The sequence below is a fragment of the Monodon monoceros genome, unplaced genomic scaffold (genome assembly GCF_005190385.1).
Source record: "Monodon monoceros isolate NGI ecotype Baffin Bay Population unplaced genomic scaffold, NGI_Narwhal_1 Super_Scaffold_5, whole genome shotgun sequence".
NCBI classification, from domain to species: Eukaryota; Metazoa; Chordata; class Mammalia; order Artiodactyla; family Monodontidae; genus Monodon; species Monodon monoceros.
Window position 1 is genome coordinate 435,481 of NW_021703782.1, and position 20,096 is coordinate 455,576.

Consider the following 20,096-nt stretch of genomic DNA (forward strand, 5'->3'; position numbering starts at 1 on the left):
ATAGTGGTTGAGAGTCCGCCTGCCGATGCAGGGGACACGGGTTCATGCCCCGGTCTGGGAAGATCCCATATGCCGCGGAGCGGCTGGGCCCGTGAGCCATGGCGGCTGAGCCTGTGCGTCCGGAGCCTGTGCTCCGCAACGGGAGAGGCCACAACAGTGAGAGGCCTACGTACCATAAAAAAAAAAAAAAACACATGACGTTAAACACCACATATGTGGAAGTTTACACAACGCTCTACGTCTGCAAAGCCAGCGTGAAGTACAGAGTGAGCTTTGGAAGCAGGCTGTTTCTCTGGTCAGAAGACAATTCATGTTATTTAAAGCACTAAGGAAGGAAATATTTACCAATTATCTGAGGTATTTGCAAACCTAAGGCGAGTACCTACCAGTTTCTTCAAACAGTTATGGACTAATCTCTCTCTCACAACTTCATATCTTCCTCACCCTTTTTTACTGGCAATAACTTATTTGTTTCAATCATTCAATACATTTACTTTAAAACATTTGTTGACTGACTTCTACACCCTTCCCAGACCACCTTCAACAAATAAGCACAGAAAACAACTTTTAGACTGAGGTTATCTAGACTAACCAATTCAATTGATCAAACTACTCATTTTTTCCTCTAAATGTTCTATAAATAACGGTATTTCAATACACTCTTCAACAAAAATATACACGAGCCAGTAAGTATGCCAGGTTCTGAGTATAAAGTGGTGAATAAGACACAAACCCACTTTCAGGAAATACCCAGTCAATTGAGGAGATGGTGTTAGACGATTCATCGCCAGCATGGTGGGCGTCACAGGATGAGAAGTCCAGGGCACTGAGGTAACAGGGACAAGCGTGTGCTACCTAGTTGTGGGGGGCGGGGGAGCTCAGGAAGAACTCTTTGGAATAAGGCAAGGATTCATTCTTCTCTTACATGAGGTCGAGGAAAGAAACAATAAGTTGTTCCTATAAATGAAAAACAGTAGGAATTTCTAACCTAAGCAATGTAAATGGCCGAAATTGATTAACTAAGCTCCTTTTCTCTGTTTCCATGCCTCACCCCCCAAAACACACACCATCCCCCAACGTAAGCTCTACATTACTTACATTAGTCGATTATTTCCATCACTGATCACACTGCATGGTAGCCCTCCTTCCCTAAGTGCTGTATAAACATGCCCTATGTGCCGACATCCTCAAAGCACGTCGAATATTAAGTTCATTTCTTCGGAAACTAGTTTTTTATTTATTGAATATAGTGTGTACTGAGTGCAATTTTTAAAGTCTCTATCGGAAACAGGAGAGGACTAAACGCTATTTACAAAAACACTCCGATGCCCACCTCCTCCAAGCTCAGTCCTCACGCAGCCCAGGCAGAGCTGGCCGTAGTCCTGATTCAGGCCGCTTCACCTGCCTACACTCAAATTTAGCTCTTGGCCTCGGAGAGTCTTTACCAGGTTAAGGAGGTCCTTTTGTCTGTAGTTAAGTCTCTTTACAGTAAGTCAGAGAAGCAGTGAGATGCACATGGGTAAAAGGCACTGACACAGGTGTCAATAAACAGGAGTGGATGCTCTGAAGCTCCCTGGCTCTGTGACATCAGTTACTTCACCGTCTCCCAGCTTATTGGTCAGCGGTCGTCAGGAGACCATCTCTGCCCCAGACATGCTATTAACTGGGAAGTCTTCACTTGCTCTCCTCCTAGGGTTCAGGGAGCTGGGGTGAGATGGCAAAAGAGCCTTTCCCAAGGTGTTAAATGTGGGTGCATGGAAACCTCCCCGGGGTCTCGGAAACATGTAATGAAACAGTTTTGCTTTTCTATGAAATGAAGCGATGAACTCTCTACAACTTAGGGATTCATTTCCACACCATCCTCCTGACTTCTCAAGTAGAAATCGCCTCTCCCACACCCCTACATGTATGTTTACATACTAATATTTTAAATGTTTGAGGACTAATTAATAGGAACTCCAAGAAATTCAGAAACTGTTTGGAATTCTAAGGAAATATGGAGAAAAATAAACTTCTGGCCCAAAGTGTTGCTGTCCTCCTATAAAACTGACAGAGAGGTCATGATTGCCTGGGGGTAAATACCTGATAAATGCTTCACCCCCCTGTGACTCCCCGGTGCCCAGAGTGCGCTGATTTCAGGAAATGCTCTTTCCTGGGAGGCTCCTACACTTCCCGGCCCCATGCTGTGCTTCTCTTTCCCCCATCCCTCTATTACTTCCACGAGGAAGTTACTGATATGACACGATTCTTTGTCCCAAGTGAACTCATTCCCAAAACTCTTATCTCGGCTACACTGACCTGCCCCTGTATTTGGGTTCAGCCATCACCGCCTGGGCAAGGGGAATGAAGACCCCCGCTAATCTACTCAGCACGGAATAAGGGGCTTAATGTGTAAGTGCTTTCCTGTAAATAAGGAACATCAAAGAAACTTAAATGCTGGCTGTTTCCTAGAACTGCTATTTACGTTATCACTCTCTGATGTTCTTATTCTGGGTCGGCTGGTGTGTTTGACTAACACAATTTAGATGTCACTACACTAAAGTCAGAAACCAATTTGTCTCTGAACACCCCTGAAATAGCGAAATTCTCTTGCTCATTTGATGTAAAAAAAAACATGAACCACAGCCACTGTCACAGAAGAGAGCGTTCTCGTAAAGAGAGCTCCTTTTAGAGTAACAGAGGGAGTGGGCACACCTGCCGCCTCGGTCAGCTACCCCGTGATTGCACTTTGTGGGTTGTGCCATGTTCCCATCCTGACTCAGCACCAAAGTCCACATCCTGTTTCTAAATTACTGGCACCTCTCCACATGCAACCTACCCAACAGAAGCAGGGCTGATCTTGACCTAAGATATTTAAACACTCTCTTCTCCTCATGGGATTTTGTGTCAGCCTTCAGGGAACAGACCCCAGGGCTTCCGCAGTGCCACTGCTTCCTTGAAGACCCAGACCTCTATTTGTGACTTTTCATCTTTTATTTTTAATAAACATCAATCATTCACTCTTTTTTCCTATTAACTTTGTTCCTAACTCTCCCCTGAGGGATACAGGACTTTTTGGGTTGGCATATGCAGAAATACTTAGAAGATACCCAAACTGTACTTTCCTTAAACTTGAAAAAAGTATAAGTATGCAGATATAGCCCTCTAATGCAATCTTCACAAAACCCTCTTTTTCTAACAGTATATGCCTAAATTCTACAGTCTAGAGTAATTCTGACTGATAACAATGTTTAACCCAAGTGAATCATGATTGTATTAGCCAAGGTTTTACAACTGTTTCAATAAACTCTGGATAAAAGCTTAGCAGACGTTGCCAAACATTTATACTCTGCAGTAACTCCTGGTACAAAACCATTCAGTCAGTGGGACTGAGTTTACGAGGTTACCTGTGCGTGAGCCTCCGCTGACCAACGCAGACTGCGGTCTGAGAACCTTGAATAATGCACACTTCGTGGCGACTACATTTCAGCCTTAAGCACGGGTCTTTAGTTGGGTCTAGAGCTAAAAAAAAAAAAGAAAGAGATTGCACAGAAAACATTAAAATAAGTTTCTGTACAATGGAGGTTCTAATCTCATCAAACACAATTTGATCAGGGAATTTACAGAGCGTTCAGCTGTATATTTTGTTCACGTTTTTCCTCTATTAAGAGGTACTTTTGCTTCCACTCACGTAACACAGAGTCAACAGAGATTTGTAGTTTAGTCTCATCCATTCTGTTCAGAAGCTGAAATGCACAAACCCCTGTGATCAGACTATGTGTGATCAAAACAGAAACTTTACGACCAAAACTCTCTGTAGTTGCTACTGCCTTCTAAGCATTCAAGGTGGAGAAATGAAGGTAGGGTGTGTTGCTGCAATATTTGTATCAGTGAAGAATTATAAATTATACTTCTGCTTTTCCTGGATGGATGCAGGTGGGTAGAAAAAAAGGCTGAAACCCAAAAGGATGTCAGTCGCCATTAGAGTCTTGGGATCTCCAAGAAAAGTCTACAGCTGTATGCGGCGCTGCCTGAGGGCATCATGGTAGGAAATGAGATGTATTTTCATTTTTAAACTGTTTGTGCCTGACATCTGAACTACTGTATCTCCAGAAAAAAACCTCTATCTTGGTGGCTGCCAACACAAAACTGTGTAATTTGTTGCTGTGGTTTTTTTTTTTTTTAAATATCAGTTTTACTGCAATATAATTCACATACTATATGATTTATTGTTTTAAAGTTTAAATTTTGGTTAAGATTTGGTTTACTATATGATACATTCTTTTAAATTTTAAAATCTGCAGCATAGTCAAGACCCATACCCCTGTGTTGGAACCCCACAAACGGGAAGATAATCAAAATTGCAGAGGTTCTCCCCAAGGAGCAAGGGATCTGAGCCCCTCAAAGGGCTCCCTAGCCCAGGGGTCGTCATTCAACTCAGCATCAAAAAACAAACAACCCAATTAAAAGTTGGGCAGAAGACCTGAACAGACATTTTCCAAAGAAGACATACAGATGTCAACAGGCACATGAAAAGATGCTTAGCATCAATAATCATGAGGGAAGTGTAAATCAAAACCACAATGAGATATCACCTCACCCCTGTCAGAATGGCTGTTATCCAAAACACAATAATAAACAAGTACTGGTAGAGCATGTAGAGAAAAGGGAACCCTTGTGCCCTGTTGGTGGGAATGTAAAGTGGTGCAGCCACTGTGGAAAACAGTATGGAGGTTTCTCAAAAAACTAAAAATAGAACTACCGTATGGTCCAGCAATCCCACTCCTGGGTATTTATTCAAAGAAAACAAAAACACACATTTGAATAGATCTATGCCACCCTATGTTCACTGCAGCAGTATTTACAATAGCCAAGACGTGGAAGCAACCTAAGTGTCCACTGACAGATGAATGGATAAAGAAGATGTGGTACATATATACAATGGAATATTACTCAGCCATAAAAAGGAATGAAATAATGCCATTTGCAGCAACATGGATGGACCTTGAGGGCTATTATGCTCAGTGAAATAAGTCAGATGGAGAAAGACAAATACTGTATGATTACACTTATACGTGGAATCTGAAAAACAAAACGAACAAACATAAGAAAACAGAAATAGGCTTATAGATACAGAGAATAAGCTGGTGGTTGCCAGAGGGGAAGGGGTGTGGGGGGATGAGTGGAGAACATGAAATGAGGTACACACCTCTAGTTACAAAGTAAATAAGGCACAGGATGTAAGGAACCTTATAGGGAATAGACTCAACAGTATTGTAATAACTTTGTACAGTGACATATGGTAACTAGACTTACTGAGGTGCTCATTTTATAATGTACAGAAATACTGAAGCACTATGTTGTACACCTAAAAAGAATATTTTAAGTCAATTATATTTTAATAAAAATTAATTCAATGGTTTTTCAGTATTTGTAAAACTATTAATCAATTTTAGAATAGTATTATCACCTCAAAAAAATAGCCATACCCTTTAGTTATCACACTTATTCTCCCAACCTATGACAACCACCTACAGTGGGCACTCGCTAATCGATTTTCTGTCTCTATAGATTTCATACAAATGGAATCATATAATATGTGGTCTTTTCTGAGTGGTTTCCTTCATTTAGAACAATGTTTTCAAGGTCCAACCATGTTATAGCTGCATCCTTACTTCATTCTTTTATGTTGCTGAATAATATCCCATTGCATGGCTATTCTACATTTACTTGTCCATTCACTGGTTGATAGGCATTGTGTTGTTGACACCTTTTCTCTAGTTTAAATAATACAGCTATTGGTGATCTCTACTGGTGATGCTTAGTGATATTTTGTTGTGATTAATTATGGGGGGGGGGGGCCAGAGAGGGAGTTGGTATAGATAAGGAAAAGGCTGAGTGTCCAGTTTGGGTACAGGTCAAAGTTGAGAGAGAGAATCCATGAAACACAGCAAGCTGAAAATAAAATTCCAGTGCATGTAAAAGAATAAAGCCAGGGTAACCAAAAGAATGTGCATTTGCAATCTTAAAAAGTATCTGGGAGGATCCTGGGCTTTTCACTGGACATGAAACGTAGATTTGAGCCAGTCTTTTGTAGACAAACGTAGGTAAACTAGAGCTAATACGTGGTGTATGAATCGAACTTAGTTTTACGAATATGTTAAATCTTAGGCATATTTAGTCAATAACCTAAATAAATGGGTTCATTTTGACAATTAATGAATCCAATAAAATATGTATATAAAGATATATGTGTATATATATATTGCATATAGATAGATACATATTTTCTTCCTTTAAAAATACAAAGTATAGGGCTTCCCTGGTGGCGCAATGGTTAAGAATCCTCCTGCCAGTGCAGGGGACGCGGGTTCGAGCCCTGGTCCGGGAATATCCCACATGCCGCGGAGCCACTGAACCTGTGCACCACAACTACTGAGCCTGCGCTCTACAGCCCGCGAGCCACAACTACTGAAGCCCATGCGCTTGGAGCCCGAGCTCCGCAACAAGAGAAGCCACCACAATGAGAAGCCCCTGCACCGCAACGAAGACCCAACACACCCAAAAATAAATAATTAAAATAAATTTATTTAAAAAAAAATACAAAGTATATCTGTGTAAAACTTTTATTTGAGATTTCAAACAAACATGAAGTTTAAAATAAAGAATATGAACACATATATTGATAAAATATTCCCCAACAGACATAGCATGATGTTGGGTTGGCCAAAAAGATCTTACGGAAAAAGCCAAATGAACTTTTTGGGCAATCCAATAAAATGGTCAAGACATTAAACACATGTATTTGCAACACAAATCTCCCATTTCCTCCAGTCTAAGCAAAACACTTTCTGATAAGCAATGATTAGCTCAACTATATTTTCTCTTAATTTCTAAGTAGTATCAAAAATTAAGATAAACTATATTATTTTATTCCCTATAAAACATTAAGCATTCTTTGTTCAGTATGAAAATGCAAATTTCTGTGACATTCTCATTATACCGTCAGTTTAAACTGCCACTAATTAAAGAACTATTATACCTTGGAATCATACGATTTCTTGTTGGACAACATAAAAGAAAAACATACAATAACTTAGTACACATTAAAAATGTCTTGAGCTATTTCTAGTCCTCAGTCTATTCTGATTTTTAATTATTAATATGATTATATTGATTATATATATTATTAATATATGATTAATATTGATTAAAATTAAAGAATTCTAACAACTAAACAATGACATTGCACCTACAACTGTGCCTTGTAAACGTACATGTCATACATTCATTGTTGATATAGTTAATCTAGGACATCATTCAAAAAAAGGAGTGTTTCCACTCTGAAATAGAACACTATACAGTACATATAAAACTATCACGGTTAATCTAATCTAATTGTACTTTGAATGAAGACTATTAATAGTTATAGTTAGTTATCTCTTTCAGTTTTCTTTACCTTATACAGCCCACATTAGGTAATTTTCAAAAGTTCCATGACCCTCTCATGTTATATCTATTTAATAAGACAGATCAGAACTCAAAAATTGATGTAGAGTGAGAATACAGCACATGAAAAAGAATTTAATGCAAGTTTGGCATAAAACTTTACATAAATGATCAAATAAAAGAGCAGGAGCCTTTGTCAAGAGATGGAAAATATAACAGAAAGTGAACATGAGGAAGCCCATACGGAGAATCTGCAACAAGAAGATGACACTTTCTGTGCATGTGATTTTAACCATCTGTACTTCTGAGTAGAACTCACATTGTTGGCAGCTTACAACTATAAAACATCACAGGCTATAAATACAGATGCCTGAGATTTTATTCTTGAAATCACAACAATGACACAACCATTTTCCTCTTGGCTGAAGCCCATGGATCACAACCAATCCTGTATCTTAGAGGCTGGATAAAACCATCTCCGCCCCCCCCGGCTGCGCTCCGTTCTTTCCGTCTTTTTCAAATTACCTAATCCTATTGTATCCTGCATTAGTGTTTTTAACTTTCTCTCAATCACCCAGTAAAGCCACACCTAGGAAGATTTCAGCTAGTGCATTCAATTCACTTGGTTATGTTCTTTTCTTCATCTACTAATCTAATAATAATAATCTAATAATTCAAAAATCTTTCTCATTGATATGAACTAACCTGAGGACTTAACTGATATTTTTTTCTCCTTTTATTACTGAAGTATAGTTGATTTATATTATATAAGTTACAAGTGTACATTTGATTGTTACAAGTGTACAAGTGATTCACGATTTTTAAAGGTTACTCTCCATTTATAATTATCTTAAAATACTGGCTATATTCCCTGTGTTGTACAATATATACTTGTAACTTATTTTATACATAATAGCTTGTACCTTACTCCGCTGCCCACTAGTAACGACTAGTTTGTTCTCTGTATCCGTGAGTCTGTCTCTTTTTTGTTATATTAACTAGTTTGTGGTATTTTTTAGATTCCACATATAAGTCTTTCTTTGTCTGACTTACCCACGTTACTGCAAATAGCAAAATTTCGTTCTTTTCATTGTGCTCCTAAAGTGGATTATTGCATTTCAGCACACATGACACCGCATACCCTACGTGCTCCCCACAGACTCAACCCTTTTACTGGAAGAGAGACGAGTAAATAGGTAAGTAGAATACACTGTTGGGTGTAAATTATATACGTGTGTGTGTGTGTGTGTGTGTGTGTGTGTGTGTATTTAGCTTTGTGGTAACAAACACACACATACACATGCAGATGAAGGGATTATATAATGGTGAGAGGATTCCCTATTCAGGGAGTGACAGACAGTTCAGGATCAGTGAAATGCAAATGTGGGTGATACCAGCAAGTAGTGTGGGAAAACACTGGAGATGTAGATGGAAGCTTCTGACCCACTGGAGTTTCACCTTGTCAGTAATTCTACATGGTTGAGGGACTTTGAGTTGGGGAGTGGTGTAGTGAGGTTTGTCACACACAAGAATCTGGAGATGCTCTGAAGAGTACGTGATCAACAGGGGAACTAACAAAATGTCCAGGAGAGAAGGGATAAGGAAGATGGGCACCGCAGGGCTGGGCAGAAATGGTTTCAGGGGCCCAGGCAACGCCTGGTTTGAACAGGTGTGTGGAGGCAGCAACCTGAACCCACTGAAGAAACTTTTTGATTCTCCCTTCCACTATGTACACTTTGTCCAACATTAATATTGCTGTAACTGCTTTTCTTCTTCTGATTTGTATTTTCCTGGTGAACTTTTCCTCCAATCCCTTTATTTTTCAATTCTTAATTTTTATATTTTAAAGGCAGCTTTCGAAACCCTTAGGTGGATTTAGAAGCCCAACCTAAGACAATTTATCTCTTTTTCTGTTTTACCTATTGTAATTTTTTTTACTATAATTGGACTCTTTTCTATCATGTTATTTTGTGCTATCTATTTTGCAGTGTTCTTTTTCCTTTGCTTTTCTTTCCCCTTTCCTGCCTAATAGTGTATTGGTTGTATTTTATTCATTTAGCACCTTTGTCCTTCCTGCTAGTTTGGAAGTTATGACATCTCTTTAGTTGTTTACATGCACAGCTGGCATAACTGGTAAGAATACCCATATAGTAAGTAGTTCGTCCTCCTCCTGAAGGGAACTAGGACCTTCGAACACATCAGCATCAAATCTTTGAAATTCAGTTTCCTCACCATTTTCTCTTTTTTTTTTTTTTAAAGAAGATGTTGGGGGTAGGAGTTTATTAATTAATTATTTTTGGCTGTGTTGGGTCTTTGTTTCTGTGCGAAGGCTTTCTCTAGTTGTGTGGCAAGCGGGGGCCACTCTTCATCGCGGTGCACGGGCCTCTCACTGCCACGGCCTCTCTTGTTGCGGAGCACAGGCTCCAGACGTGCAGGCTCAGTAGTTGTGGCTCACGGGACTAGTTGCTCCGCGGCATGTGGGATCCTCCCAGACCAGGGCTCAAACCCATGTCCCCTGCATTAGCAGGCAGATTCTCAACCAATGCGCCACAAAGGAAGCCCCCCCATTTTCTATTAGTTACACCACACATTACCACCCCACCCCTGCAAATTAGTCATTTTTTCTATTATTATTATTTTTACTGACATAGCTCATCTAAAATTATTAACTCTACCAATTTATGCCCATCATTGCTTCCTGCAGTTCACTCTTCCTTTTGGGTTTTCTTGTATGATTTCCTTCTATCTGTTGAAGCACATCCTTTTGTGATGGTTTCAACAAGCACAATTTGTGCTCTGCCTTCGATATTTATTTATTTTTCGGAATGTATCTTTATTTTTCAACCCCTCTTAAAGGGTAATTTAGCTGTGCCTGGAACTTTATTTGATAATTATTTTTTCTTTACCACAATGAAGATATTAGTTCATGTTCTTTTGCCATCAGATGCCGGTAACCAGTACGTCTGCTTGCCGTCCATGGAGGCAATCATTCTTTACCCCCTGAATATTATAATATTTTGTTATCATCAAAATTTTGTGCTTTGGGATGTTTATCTCCAGCTAGTCTAGAGAACATCTAAGCAAATGCACCCTTCTGAATTTCAATTGGTAACATAAGGCATATTTAGGTGATAAGAGAACTCTTTAGCAGTTGGAATAAAAGCAAGAAAACAAAGACTCAGTTGGATATTCATCATGATTTAAGAGCAGGTGAACTGTGCCACCGAGAGTTGGGTTTAAATTTTGGAAAAATGTCAACATCACTAAATAGTAAAATCAACATACATATCAGCATTCACTCGGAACCTGTCCCTTTAAGCTTAATTGGATGCTTTTACAAAAAATGAAGTAACCTGCAACCCCAAAATGAGATTAAAAACCTTCCTCATGGTTCAAGAACGAAGCATCAAATATGCTTTTGTTGCTTTTCTAACAATAGTTCACTTCACTATAACTCTACGCTGTGAAACTAAAGGAAGAAGTGGTCTTCTAGGGAATTTTCTAAACCTTGCCAGATGTTATAATGAAAGGCTGTGCAAGTGAGCCGCGTGGAAAGCAGGCTAATGCCTGAGAGTTAATTAGACTTTTGACAGCCAATTATATGGTGTTAAATGTAGCCTCAAGTCTTTGCAGTGACTTTCTGAGTTTGAAACCTTACTATCATTTCAGTTACATAAAATCCACCCACTCTAACTTGGTGTCCCCACTACAAACACTACATATGGAGGTCTACACAATTCACAGATGCAGATGCAATGGCTTGATTAATTTATTTTGTAATAAATAGATATCAAAGATAAGAGTGTTTATTTCAATAATATCCTATCTTATAAAGGTGTATTAAATGCAACTGACTACTGCATTGATCAATCAAAGTTAATGAAAACTCCAGGAGCCACAAGGCACAATCTCTTCCTAGAGTTGTTCTGCTCTAGTCAAAGACTGATGAAGATTTTCAACATGACATTCTCTTCAGTTCTTTATCATCCTTTTCCTTTGTCAATACATCATATCGACTCTTAAAGTGATAAATGCTAACAGTGTTTCTTTTATAAAGTAGATGCATTCCAGAAAAATTGGTTACGTGTAAAACTCATCATTTTTACTGGTTTCCATTTTCAAATCTATTATTTCATATATAAAGATGATGACATCTAATGTCCATCATAAAGGTTTCTATCTGGGATTTTCTTTCCAATATTAGAGCTAAACATACCTATGATTTGGTTCACATTTACTAAAGGGCTGCCTGAAACAGAATCATAAGGAAAAGTCCCTAAAAATACAACAATAACAGTTTGTCTTATGAAATAATGTTTACCTCCAGTTCCTGCTTATGTCCCCTAACTCTTCTATACCCAATGTCTTCACCTATAAATGGAAGAAACCGGGCTAATTCTAAAATATAAAATAACATATTCTATAATTTTGTGCTTTAACTGACCTGGGAGCCGTGACATTAAAAGATAAGAAATAATTTAGAAAATGAGCACTGAGTTGAAAATATGTTTATGTGACTTTGCATAAATGTGTGTTAACTGCCTAGAACATTTGCAGATGTACAGAAAGTACTCCATTTGCCCATTCTTGTTTGTATCCTAAGGGACAGTTATTAAAGTCCTACAAAACTTCTGTAACTTGCCAGGCAGCTACAAGCACCTACCCTGAGCCACACTCTGCCCGTGATCAGGCCACTGACTCTAAGCTCACTGCTTCCCGAAGTAAATTCTACTCTTCCGTTTTCGCCTATTTAAAAGGAAAACTGATACTGTCCACATGCATTCTCTCTGAAAGGACAAGGAAGCTAATCCCTAAGACACACAATCAGGGCTTCTAAGCACCTACGCGCTTCGTCCTGAAACAGAGGCAAACATCTGATGCTGAGGCAGAGCAAAGGGGAGGAACTGACCCAGGAACCCAGGGCTCCTCCCAGACTAGGGATGCAGACCTCGCTGGAGAAAGCGACCACCCACTGGGTGCCTGAGCATGTGGCTGACAGGACGGAGCTGGGCCACAGTCTCTGGAGAGCAGGCAACACCGTCCCACTGCCTGCATGGCTGGTATGGGTGCACCCAGGCTGGAGGGAGGGACTGCAGCTGGGGGGCACCAGGAAGCCTCCACCCACGTGCGGCTCAGCTGGCGCTGACGGGAGCGTGCTCGTGCGGACCCTGAGTATCGGGCATCCATTCTCCAGTGCAAGACCTGGGGTGTGAGGCGTCCCCTGAGCCTGGGATGTGCAAGCCTGCCATGGGATGCAGCCCTGCCTGTCTCCATCATGTACCCCTGCCAAGACATAAGAAGAAACCAGAGAGAAAAGCCCCCCCTCTATGCGACGCCCTTGTAGCGCCTCTACTGACAAAGCTGAACTTTGTGTTGGCTACAAAGGCCATGTGCTCCCGGATCCAGCTCCACGGCTGCAGAGAAAGGTCGGTTGAGAGATGACAGGACATAAACTGACGCCCTGCACGGCCTCTCCGGAATGTACTTCAGCGCTTTGTTATATAGTTAAACCACAGCACGTCTATGAATTCAGCCAAGATAATTTTTTTGCATGTTCACAAAAGGACTACTACAAAAATGTTTGTGGCATCCACAGTTATAAGAAAGAACTCAAATACCCATCAGCGGAGGAGTGAATCAACAAATTGTTGTCATGCAGACAGAATACTACCCAACAATAAAACAGACCCCCAAAAAACCCCGAAACATGCAAAAATGTTGGCGGAGTCTCAAAAACATTATACCAAACAAAAAATAGTAGACGAGATATACACACAGTGTAGTTCCACGTACATCAAATTCTAGAGCAAGCTAAACTAAATTAAATGAAAGAAGTTCGAACAGTTCGGAGCAGGGATGGCTTGGGTCAGGCCAGGATGGGGGAAGGGGCCGGGGGGTAGGAGAGAGGGCAGATTAGACAGTGTGAGGAAGGTTTGCTCTCTAATTCTACTTCAACTGAGGTGGTATTAATTCAATGATCTGCATCCACGAAAATGGATCAAACTGTATATTTTAATTTATTTCACTTTATTTTATGTAAATCATACATCAATAAAAATGAGGAAAGCCTCATTTCCTCCTTTTTACGAGGCTTTCAAAAGAAAAATCTCCATTCTCCAAGATAATACTTAAGGCCTTCTCCATGAGCTACCTCAGCCCAGCAGAGGACACAATCAAAAATCAAAGATGACACATTTCACCTGAAACTTAGATACTGAAAATCAAGCCTTCCCCATCAGTGAAGCATGTTCTTTTATAAGGTAACTATTGTACACTAAGGACAGGTAGTCAATGAAAAACAAGTAATGACAGGAAAAAGAATGCAGAACTAGATCTCACTTTCTCAAATGTGCACTTATAGGCTGTTGGTAACATCCACAAAAGACTTCCACGTAACACCTTAAATATGGAAAGAGGTTTTAAGTGCGCCCAGACCTTTAAAATGAAGACGGTTTTAGAGAACCAGTGATAATATTGGCTGAAGTAACGAATTAGCAGAAATCACAACTAAATGCTTTTTAACATAGTCATCTTCAGAACACATTTTATGAGTTAAATCTTTTAAAATGTTTGTCAAATATCCCTTCGTTCAGGTCGATGGCGCTCAAACAGCTGTGAACACAACCATAACAGACCATCCTGACAAAGCCCGACGATAATGACCCCGGCAGGTGAGTGAGCCTCGAGGGTCTTCCTCAGCCTTCAGTTTGTCGTTTCCAGTTAATATCATCGCTTAAGAAAGACAGTCCTCTGCAAAGGATGGATCGGACGGTTGTTAAATGAAGATTCCATTGACTGCCACCGACTCAGCATGATTAGATGAAATTCCAAACAACCAGCACAACGAAATCAGAGGACAGTGCACTTTCTGATACTCACAGCCCTTTTCAGTCAGCTTATTCACCTGGTACAAATGAAAATGACTAACTGCTATGTTCTACAGGACCGCACCTCTAGCACTGACCTACCAGCTCAATGGTTGGCCATTGTAACCACACAGGACCCTCTGGGGCCTACGCATGTCCAGACTCCCGACCATGTCCTCTGCCTGCCTCCTGTTTGTCGAAAAGCTTTAGCCTCCTTGGCCTTCCCCGAGTTACAAAGAATAAATTTAATCAGAAAAATGAGAAATTCCAGAAAGAAAGGAAAATAGTCAAACAAGACAAAATAATACTACTTTAGCCACTGAACAAAGTCAAGGACCTTTAGTTCCTCCTCCAGGACTATAGATAATATTCTGAGCCATGGCCTTTGAGCTGTTTTGCAGACACTGAAACCTCTGCCAGGTGGGAGAAGTTAACTGCATGCTGCCCACAAGCACGCAGACCCCAGACCAGTTAGAACCAGGTTGATGATGCTGATTTCCGATGACCTCACCACCAGCCAATCAGAAGAGTGTCCACGAGCTGATCACACACCCCGTAACACTTTCCCTCACTCTGTCTTTAAAATCCCTTCCCTGAAAGCCTTCAGCGAGTTTGGGTGCTTTAAGCACTAGATGCCCTGCAATCCTTGTTTGGCGCCTGCAATAAACACTGCACTTTTCCTTCACCACGACCCGACGTCAGGGGACTGGCTTTACTGCACGTGGGTTAGTGGACCCGAGTTTGGCTCGGTAACGCCACCACATCCAGCCAGTTAACATCCCTAAACACCTAATTTAGAAATCTAAAGACACTGGAAATTTTTGTTGACTGAGGCATTTATCCAAATGTCCAAAACACTCAAAAAGTCTTCCTAGTCACTTTTTTGGGTTTGTAAATGGACAAGGCAATGGGGTCCGATCAGATCTAAACCAGAGCAGCATCCAGTCCTGGCACAAAAGCCGAGAATGACAAGATGCGGCTCCACATCAAACACATGGAATCAGCAGCGATGAACGGCTGCGTAGTTGTTAATAGTAAATATTAGAAATGTATCTTTCTGACGAGGCTATCGGGAAATAAAAGGAACAGAATGAAAACAATACCATGTAACAACCATCACGAAACTGAAGCATCATTTCACCACATTCTCTGACCTTCTTGTGCTCAGTGCTTGTAACCCTGAGACTGCATCTAACTGGCCAAATGTAAGGAAAAGAGAGCAGCACGGTCACCGACTTCTTGCATTCACAGCCCCATGGTACATCCTTATTTCAGCTGAGAGGGGGACGTCCCGGGGCTTTAGGATGTCGGCCACCACGGCGACATGTGTTGTGTGTCCAAGACAAGCGACCGGACAGCTCCTGGAAACACCTGTGGACGAAGCTGGAGGGAACGTCCACTGAGTGGAGGCCCCCGACCTTCCTGCCCTGACACACAGCCGAGAGCCCCCCTGACAGGTGCTGACATGCTAAGTGGGTTCTGTTAGGGGCCAACCTCACAGAACCCGGCCTGCTGGGCAGGTGGCAGGCGGCCTGGAAGACGGAGCCCCCGTCGCCCAGCAGGAAATACTCTGTCAGGCGGTCACGTGCTAGGACTGTCAGGCAGGTGAGAAGTTTAATGAGCCTCCGGGAGAAGTGTTGGGAAAGTACTTGCCAGTTTCCAAAAAGAATAGCAGCATAAATTCAAAGTTTCTCTGTAACATCCCAGTACCCACCTTTGCAGGAATATTAAAAGTGTCTTGAACACACATTGTTTTTAATAACATTGTTTAACATCATTTTTCTCTATAAAAATAATCATCTCCTGATTTCTCACTGCCAAAAGAAAAAGAAGGGACTTCCTTGGTGGTCCAGTGGTTAAGAGTCCACGCTTCCACTGCAGGGGACACAGGTTCGATATCTGGTCGGGGAACTAAGATACTGCATGCCTCAGGGAGTGGCGTAGAATAAATAAAATAAAATATTAAATAATAAAAGAAAAGAGGGCTTCCCTGGTGGTGCAGTGGTTGAGAGTCCACCTGCCGATGCAGGGGACACGGGTTCGTGCCCCGGTCCGGGAAGATCCCACATGCCGCGGAGCGGCTGGGCCCGTGAGCCATGGCTGCTGAGCCTGCGTGTCCGGAGCCTGTGCTCCGCAACGGGAGAGGCCACAAGAGTGAGAGGCCCACGTACCGAAAAAATAAATAAATAAATAAAAGAAAAGAAAAGGAAAAAAAAAATTGCTCACCTCTAAAACCCACTAAATCAAATAAAACACCAATCTAGGCACAAATAGTCCTGGCAGCATGGAGAAAAGGGAGGTGGTGAGGTGGGATGCATCCGTTTCTTAAGGCCAGAATAAAAAGGGGAAGCTACCAGTGAGGGAGGAGTTGAAAATATCTCACAATCTCTTAGATTCACTAAACCAGGTGAGTTTCCTGAGCATGTAACTGCAGAAACAGTAGGTGAATTGCATCATGTATTGAAACTGGATTAACAAAATACTATTATTTTATGCAATTCATGAAGTATAGACTGTAAGAATGTTGGAGCTTGAAAAAAATTAATCTTTAAACAAAAGGTTCAGACTTTACAAACTCACTGTTTGAAATAATAAATCAAATGATTTTTTTTTAGGGCAAGTATTTACTATTTCGAAGACAGAAAAATTAACATCTACTCATTCATTGCATTTTTATTTAACTTGTCTTAAATAATTTACTTATAAAGAAATCACCCAAATTTCATTGCTGCCATTTCTTGCCAGCTGGTCCTGGTTGGAGAAAAATGTTAGGGAAAATGATTATAGTAAAATCTGGTGATACCCACGCATCAACCCTCTGAACGCAAATGTAAGTAAACAGTGACGGGCAAGTGGTCCCATTTCCCCCAGACACGTTCTCAAGGTGGTCCTGAAGTTCTCATCCGGGGATGGTTACTTACGCGAGGAAGACAGGGCAGGGAAACGTCAGAAGGCGAGTCCCACACCTGCCCTGGTCTCCCCGCGCGGTCTCCCCAGGTCAGGAGGACAAAACTGGTACCAACTAATCTGAGTCAGATTCCTGGACTCACAGCCACCGTCCTGGTAGTTACAGCAGCCACGTGGCCAGAATGTTCCACAACCCTACAGACACAGGTCAAAGACCACTACCAGGGACTCACACGGCAGCACAAAGGAAGATAATTTTGGAAGGCATGGACGGGCCCAGGGACAACAGGACGCACACACTTGCCTGGAAGATTCTGAGCTTACATGATGCATAATGGACATTTTCACTGCTTAAACGATTTTGGCCCCCCATCTGTCTTAGGCTGGGGTTTACCATGTAGACTCGGAAGTCAACACCTGGAGTTTATTAGCACTTAAGTTACTCATTCTACTCAATTGCCAGAATTTAATTTGATTCCTCTCTTGGAATAGGTCCTTCAATGCACAGTTAGTGTTCATTTTTCCAATCCTGCTAATTACCTTTATTAATGTTTCTCTGCTTTATTTTCCCTTGTGTCTTTTACAACTTTGATTTGAAGGCTCATCTTGACCAGGACAATCTCTCTCTCCTCTCTGTCTCCTTCCCTGCATCCCTCCATGCCTTGAGGGGCTGTTTGCATTTGGGCCTTTGAGGCTCCCAAACAAGAAATGGGATCAAAACAGGTCCAAGTTCCATCCAGAGGTCCGGCTGCTGGTATCGCTCGTCTAGTCACCGAGCTTACAGCCCAGAGAGGTTTGTCCCAACCCTGCACATACGTCTCCCTCTGGCTCTACCCACAGCTTTACGTGAGCGCGAGCTGCCTTCAGGAAGTAGCTGTTTTCAAACATTACTCCTACTTCTTACACAGAGTTCCCTGCAAGAGCACTTTTAACCATCCCCCGGTAACGGAGCTTCTGGTCGCCTCTGTACTGGGTCAGACCTGAACCCACAGCCCACGCCGTCTGCTCTGCTGGTCCTGAGTTCAACGAGACTGTAGCTTTCCTATTTTCCCTTCTTCATAATTTACTTACCATATCATATCTTTGAGGCATAATCCACAAATTAAACTTAAAAAGTAAAGTTCACCAGAAGTTAATTAACTTGAGTTTAATCTTCATATTAATATTAAGATAAATTCCTATATTTTTACACTCAGACAAAAAGCATCCAATTCATAAAAAATCTGGACTAATAATATTTTCATACTGATTGAGTCCTAGCCTGTCACAGGGTACTACATTACAGATATGAGAAAAGACAACATGAATAGAATAAATCCTACATGTATTATAGTCTGCTATGAATTGTTTTATTATATGGCTGAGCTATTTCAGTAAAGGGATATTCACATGTGTTGAGGACAAAGAGAATGTATCTCCTCTATTATTCCTTATCTTCCGCAAACACAAATATTCCTTCACTTGACTAATATATTGTATTCTCTCACGGCACTGTAAGGTCCTAAACGTCACATGTTCTGTGATCAGAGTGTTGACGGACACATCCCAGTATTAATGATGTAAGTGGTGAACGGCTCCCCTACCACAAAGCCACGCACGGTGAAGAGAAAGTGTGGAGGTGGGAGAAGAGACATTTAGTTCATGAAACTGAATCTCTGTCGTAGGATGCCGCTCACCTCCTGTGGATTGAAGGGCAGAGTAAAGGAGATCTAGATCTGCTCCAAGCCTGGAGCAGAGTGTGAGTGCCCGGGGATGGAACAGCAGGAAGAAAACAGGTGTGGATCGTCCCCTCCTGAGCCACCCTCCTCCTGTCACAGGCCTGTCTTCCTCTCAGGTTTGTCCCCGCATCACCTCAACATGCTTCTACTCCAGTGACAGGGCCTAAGCGCCTCAGTCAGGGAGTGAATGTGAGACCTGGACCTACCCATCAGACCTAGTTCCTCAGGATTTGTAATCTGGACCAGCACAGGAGGCAGACAATGCTAGCTCTCACTCTAGCCATTACCTTCACGCTCAGCTCAAGCCAGGGTGGATTTATTTTGCTTGACACTAAAGCTCACAACGTATATAAACTCACCACAGCAGGAGTAGCTGCTGATTTACTTCAACAAATTAAGAGAGAATCTGAATGAAAAAGAGGAAGAGGCTGAAACAGTCCCAACTTACAAGCCTGAGAAACAAGAAATCAACCGCCATTAAATAAAGTCAAGATTTTAGGGCATTTTTTGAGGGGCGGGGGTGGGAGCAGGTATGTGAGGTAAACATGAAGTGTCCAATTTTTGCACATGACTTAATTATTGACTATAAAGATGCTCAATTACCAGCTGGTGTTTCAGAGGCAAAGATGCAGGTGGCAATGCTGGTGGGCACGCCAGCTGTCTGTCACTGGCAGGAAAGGAGAACTGGAGGACGGGACCCAGGGCTGGAAGTCCGCCAGCCTCACAGGTTACAACACCGCTGAACTCTGGCTTCAACGTCAGTAAAGTCATGTAACTGTCCTGTATGGTTCCTAAGGCCACACGGAACATCGTGCATCCATCTCTGTGGGTGCTACATGCCCAGTCAAGGCTTGTAACTCATGGCTGAGACCTAACACAGACACGAGGTGTGCTCACAGGTAAGCCCATCTCTGCAAAGAAAGGATACAGGTGTTCTACCAAGACACACGGGTTTATTTCAACTCAGTTTTCTTAACTATCGTAGGAAACAACAACAACAGCAACATAAAAAAGCTGAGAAGAAAAGAGCCTGACTTTAATGACATTTTGTTCTGTCTCCAACTCTAAAAATTATCAGTTGCATTTCTATTTAGGTTCTGGAAAACACACTAAAGGTCTCCACTGTCATTAACTCTTAAGATGCTAATGAGGCAATAAGGAGTGATTATCGTGTTAT

The 20,096-nt window shown here is 41.6% G+C and overlaps 1 protein-coding gene across 4 annotated transcripts in view; it reads right to left on the reverse strand.

The window, feature by feature from the left end:
- The window catches only part of SPOCK3 (SPARC (osteonectin), cwcv and kazal like domains proteoglycan 3), a 421,631-nt gene that overhangs the window by 251,901 nt on the left and 149,634 nt on the right, over window positions 1-20,096 (reverse strand). For 3 of the 4 annotated variants that reach the window (XM_029203302.1, XM_029203300.1, XM_029203301.1), the window contains one exon: window positions 3,387-3,501. The exons of the other annotated variant lie outside the window; for it this stretch is intronic. In XM_029203302.1, the coding sequence (XP_029059135.1) occupies window positions 3,387-3,501 (115 nt within the window). The remainder of the gene's footprint in view (window positions 1-3,386; window positions 3,502-20,096) is intronic. 4 annotated transcript variants of the gene reach the window in all.